At 41.0% G+C, this 5,374-nt stretch overlaps 1 protein-coding gene across 1 annotated transcript in view; it reads right to left on the bottom strand.

Moving 5' to 3' along the window:
• Window positions 1-1,674: 1,674 nt before the first annotated feature.
• OR1B1 (olfactory receptor family 1 subfamily B member 1) overlaps window positions 1,675-5,374 on the bottom strand; it is a 17,267-nt gene continuing 13,567 nt past the window's right edge. Inside the window, 2 exon segments of the mRNA XM_028494289.2 lie at window positions 1,675-2,565; window positions 2,568-2,662. Coding sequence (XP_028350090.2) covers window positions 1,675-2,565; window positions 2,568-2,662 — 986 coding nt within the window.

Genomic DNA, 5,374 nt, shown 5'->3' with positions numbered 1-5,374 from the left:
CCGTGTCCCCTGCATCGGCAGGCGGACTCTCAACCACTGCGCCACCAGGGAAGCCCACTCCCATGTATATTACAGCGTTATTCACAATAGCCAAGATATGGAAACAACCTAAGTGTCAATCAATGGGTGAACAAATAGAGAAAATGTGGTACATATATACAATGGAATATTATTCAGCCGTGTGAAAGAACGAAATCCTGCCGTTTGTGACAACATGGATGAACCTTGAAGGCATTATGCTACGTGAGATAAATCAGACAGAGAAAGATATGTATGATACCACTTATATGTGGAATCTAAAGAAGCTAAACTCACAAAAGCAGAAAGTAAAATGGTGGTTACCAGGGGCTGGGGGCGGGGGTGGAATTGGGGAGATGTTGTTTAAGGGTACAAACCTACAACTAGTAGATAAATAAGTCTTGGATATAATGCACAGCAGAGTAATTACAGACAACAATACTGTATTATAAATTTCAAATTTTCTAAGAGACTAGATCTTAATTGTTCCCACCACAAAAAAGAAATGATGATTATATGATGTGATAGAGGGGTTAGCTAATGCTATGCTGGTAATCGAATTGCAATATAAAAAAGTATCAAATCAACACGTTGTACACCTTAAACTTGTATATGTTATATGTCAATTATATGTCAATTAAAAATGTTTTGGGGCTTCCCTGGTGGCGCAGGGGTTGAGAGTCCGCCTTCCGATGCAGGGGACACGGGTTCGTGCCCTGGTCCGGGAAGATCCTCCATGCCGCGGAGCGGCTGGGCCCGTGAGCCATGGCCGCTGAGCCTGCGCGTCCGGAGCCTGTGCTCCGGAACGGGAGAGGCCACAACAGTGAGAGGCCCGCGTATCGGAAAAAAAAAAAAAAAAAAAAGTTTTAATTATTTTTGTAAATCTCTTGAGATAACAAAATAGAGGCCAATGTCCAGCTCCCCCAAAACTAAGCACAACCAAATTGTTTTCTCTATTGTTGAAATAGTTCACTGTTCCTTGTTTTATGCAGCAAAGTATTTAGCTTGCATTTTCTCCATATGTTTTACTTGAAAAAATGTAAATTAAAATTAACTGAAAATATATAAAATAGAATTCACATGCATCAGAATAAGATGCTCACACTATGGGAGGTCCATGGAAACAGGGGTTCACATGTGGAATAGCAGAATCATGGCCCCCATTTCACACTCACTTCCGGGCATATATTTGCTCATTTAATGAAAAAGGTAGGAAATTGCCATCTCTATTTACTTAAAGTTCTCTTCCACTAACTTTCTCATATACACCAACACACTCCCCACAAGCCAGCTCACCAAGTTAAATGTGATTATAATTAACTTCACTGTCTCCACTTTAGTTCGGAATTTCACAATTGTATTCCCATATTTCTTCAACTGGAATTAAACAACCTAGGCCTAGTGACTCATTTCTATCCTCTGAAGATAAATGGCCAGAGGGAAAGTTCTAGGGGCTTGCTGATGAGGAAGCCCTGAGCACGTGTGGCATGAAAGTAGAAAGTTGTCACAGCTGTCAGAGCACCACATCAAAAAGGGCTAAAACTGGAGTTCCATAAACTGTCCAGGCCATCTCTCCCCCTCAACTCCAAAACCAGGCCTGCTCAAATCTGCCCACTTCTTTCCTCATCTAACCAACATGGTTTTTAGACAGGATAATCAGGAGCCCACCCTCCCTCCTCTAAGCAGCCTATGGAGTGCACTCTTGACATCCTTGTTGTGGATGCTGTACACAAAAGGGTTGGCCAAAGGCATAATGGCCGTGTACATCACAGCAGCCACCATGTCCTGATCCCAAGAGTTCTGGGAAGGAGGCTGGAAGTAGACCCAAATGATAGTGCAATAGAGAAAGCCAACCATGGTGAGATGGGATATGCAGGTGGAGACTGCAAGGCAGCAACCAGCCACTGAGGTCAAACGTAGGATGGTGGCCCCAATGCAGACACAGGATAGTACAATGAGGGCACAGGGGCCCAGCATGAGGAAGCCCTCCTCCAAAAATACAGCCAGTTCATTGGGATGGATGTCAGAGCAAGGGGCTCATAGAAGTGGTCGGTGGTCACAGAAGAAGTGGGGAAGGCAAACGTTGCCCTCGTCATCCCCAGCCCAGTAGAGAGGCAAGAGGAGTCCCACATGCAGCATGGTGTGCACCACGGACACCACCCAGCAAAAGGCCAGTAAGTGGGCACAGGGTTGGCGATTCATCACCAAATGGTAGTGCAGAGGGTCACAGATGACCACGTAGTGATCCAGAGCCATGACAGAAATAACAAGGGTGTCTGTAACTCCAAATGCATAGAAGAAGAAGAACTGGGCCAGGCAGCGGGCAGCAGGAATGGCTGAGTCATGAGGGACCAGATGGGCCAGCAGCTGGGGCAGAGTGACTGTGGACAGCCCCATGTCTATCACGGAGAGACCATGGAGCAGATAGTACATAGGTGAGTGGAGCCTGGAGTCCCGGGAGATGAGCAGCGCAAGAGTAACGTTTCCCATCATGGTGGTCAGGTAAATAGCCAGGAACAGGAGAAAGAGGACACTGGGGGGGGCACTCTAGCTCTGGAGAACCCAAGAAGCAAAAAGATGGGAGAATGTGAAGCATTAGGGGCACAGCCCTTGTTGAGTGACAATGAGCCTCCTGAAAAAGAGTCTGAACCAAAAAGCAAGTCATGGGTCCTAGGTTAGGACTCATAACAATTCTAGTTAGTTTATTTATTTTCTTCAAGCTCCTTAAAGACTTAAATTCCACTGAGCACTACGGCCCTTCCTCTAAGTCTATGACTTCACTCCCTGAATTTGTCATAGTGTTTTCTCCTTTCTGTTATTTCCTTCATGGCTCTGGATCGCTACATGGCCATCTGTGACCCTCTGCACTACCATTCGGTGATGAATTTCTTCCTTTCCATCCACTTTAATGGGTTCTTTTATGTAATCCATATACCCTGATAAAGTCCCTCCTACAGATATAAACCCTTCATTCAATATTTTGTTTTCATCTAACCACTGTTTATCTCCTTCTGGCAGCAAACGTCATGAAAAAATTCCTATACTCACTGTGTTTAGCTCCTCATCTTCTATTCACACTTCATCCCACTGTGATCCTCATGATTTATTCCATCTGAACCTGTAAGAAACATAATGTATCATTTAATACATAACATATAAAGAAATGGCTCTTTATAAGTAGCTGGTTTTTGTAGTGAAATTGCATCTGGTTGTCATGAAATAATTTGTTTTTCCTTTTTGTTTTTGTTGGTTAACAGCGTCATCATTTTCATCCATTTGATTGACAAAACCGAAAACTTGTGGAATCTCTCTTTTATCTCCCCATATTCAATCACCCCTTGACTTCTTTTCCCTTATATCCATCCTTTGCTCTCAGTCCTCTAACACTATTTAAGCTTCAGCATCTCTGACCAGTTCTCATTTCATAGCCTAATTACTAGTTTCCTTACTTATCTCCCCTGATATATCTACTGTACTTATGACAGAATAAAATTTCCAACATGTATTTCCCCATTTAAAGAGTCAGCACCTTCAGAAAAAAATCCAAATAGCTTGAACTGACTTGAAAGCAACTTTTCTTGTTAGTACTTAACCTATCTAACCAGTCTTATGCTGAGTCACCTACCCAGTATTTTTTAAACTAGCCAGTTTTTTCTTAGTTTTCTGAACATGCTAAGCTCTCACGTTCCTGTCGCTCTTCACATGCTACTTTGAGAACTTCAACTTCCTGAAATAGGAGGTCTAAATAACATTTTCCCATTCAACACAGATAGGAATTTAGAAAAAATATAATAATGCTCCTTTTAAATGCATAACTGAGCTTTCAAGAATGTTAGGGATAAAATAGGTAACAAATGAGGACCTACCATAGAGCATAGGGAACTATACTCAATATTTTGTTGTGTAAAACACAACACTGTAAATCAACTATACTTCAATTAAGAAAAAGAATGTTAGGGAAATGCAAGGGTTGATAATCAAGGTGGAATTATGAAAAACTAATATCTAAACTATCTATGATGATGTAGATGGTGGTGGTAACAGGTAAGGGAGATGTGGCCTAGTATCAGTCTTTGGAGGCCATAGGCTAAAGTATTAACCCCCCATGTGGAATAGGACATGGGTGCTTAGGCCTAAATTCAGAACATTCAAAAGATTAAAATTTCAGTGACTGAATATACACACCACTGGCTATGGTTTAAAGAAAACTCATATCTCTCAACCTGCACTACATGGAGGTGAAAATGTCTTCCGTGGGACTGCATTATGGGTCTGTACAGCACATAAAATTGATGTACAAAACACAAATGATCCTAAAACCTGCAAACTGACAGACTAACATAAAAATCGTTCTCAGACTGGTAAAAGTTTTGGGGTATATTATAGAAGCAAACACAAAACTTCTCAAGCAATTGCAGATGTCACACTGTACAGGAATCCCACAAATAAACACCAACCAAAAAGATGAGCTCACAATTCAAAATTACAAAACACACAAAAATATTCATTATGAAGACAATCAGCAATCAACAAATAATAGGATTATCTCCCTCTAAACATCATAAATTAACAAATCTGTTAGGAATCATAAGTTATGTTTAAAATACTTTGCATCTAAAAGAGTAAATAAAGACTATAAAAAACAAGATATTATACAAATAAAATATGGAGATAGCCTCATCCACCAGAGGGAAGACAGCAGAAGCAAGAAGAACAGAAGCAAGAAGAACTATAATTCTGTAGCCTGTGGAACAAAAACCACATTCACAGAAAGATAGACAAGATGAAAGCAGAGGGCTACGTACCAGAAGAAGGAACAAGATAAAACCCCAAAAACAACTAAATGAAATGCAGATAGGCAAACTTCCGGAAAAAGAATTTAGAATACTGATAGTGAAGATGATCCAGGACCTTGGAAAAAGAATGCCGGCAAAGATTGAGAACATGCAAGAAATGTTTAACAGAGACCTAGAAGAATTAAAGAACAAATAAACAGAGATGAACAATACAATAACTGAAATGAAGAATACACTACAAGGAATAAATAGCAGAATAACTGAGGCAGAAGAATGGATAAGTGACCTGGAAGACAGAATGGTGGAATTCACTGCTGCGGGACATAATAAAGAAAAAAGAATGAAAAGAAATGAAGACAGCTTAAGAGACCTCTGGGGCAACATTAAACGCAACAACATTCGCATTATAGGGGTCCCAGAAAGAGAAGAGAGAGAGAAAGGACCCAAGAAAATATTTGAAGCAATTATAGTCGAAAACTTCCCTAACATGGGAAAGGAAATAGCCACCCAAGTCCAGGACGCGTAGAGAGTCCCATACAGGATAAACCCAAGGAGAAACA

Source organism: Physeter macrocephalus, chromosome 9, assembly GCF_002837175.3.
Source record: "Physeter macrocephalus isolate SW-GA chromosome 9, ASM283717v5, whole genome shotgun sequence".
Classification (NCBI taxonomy): Eukaryota; Metazoa; Chordata; class Mammalia; order Artiodactyla; family Physeteridae; genus Physeter; species Physeter macrocephalus.
Note: the sequence above shows the minus strand (reverse complement) of the source record. Positions and strands in the feature narration are given on the sequence as shown.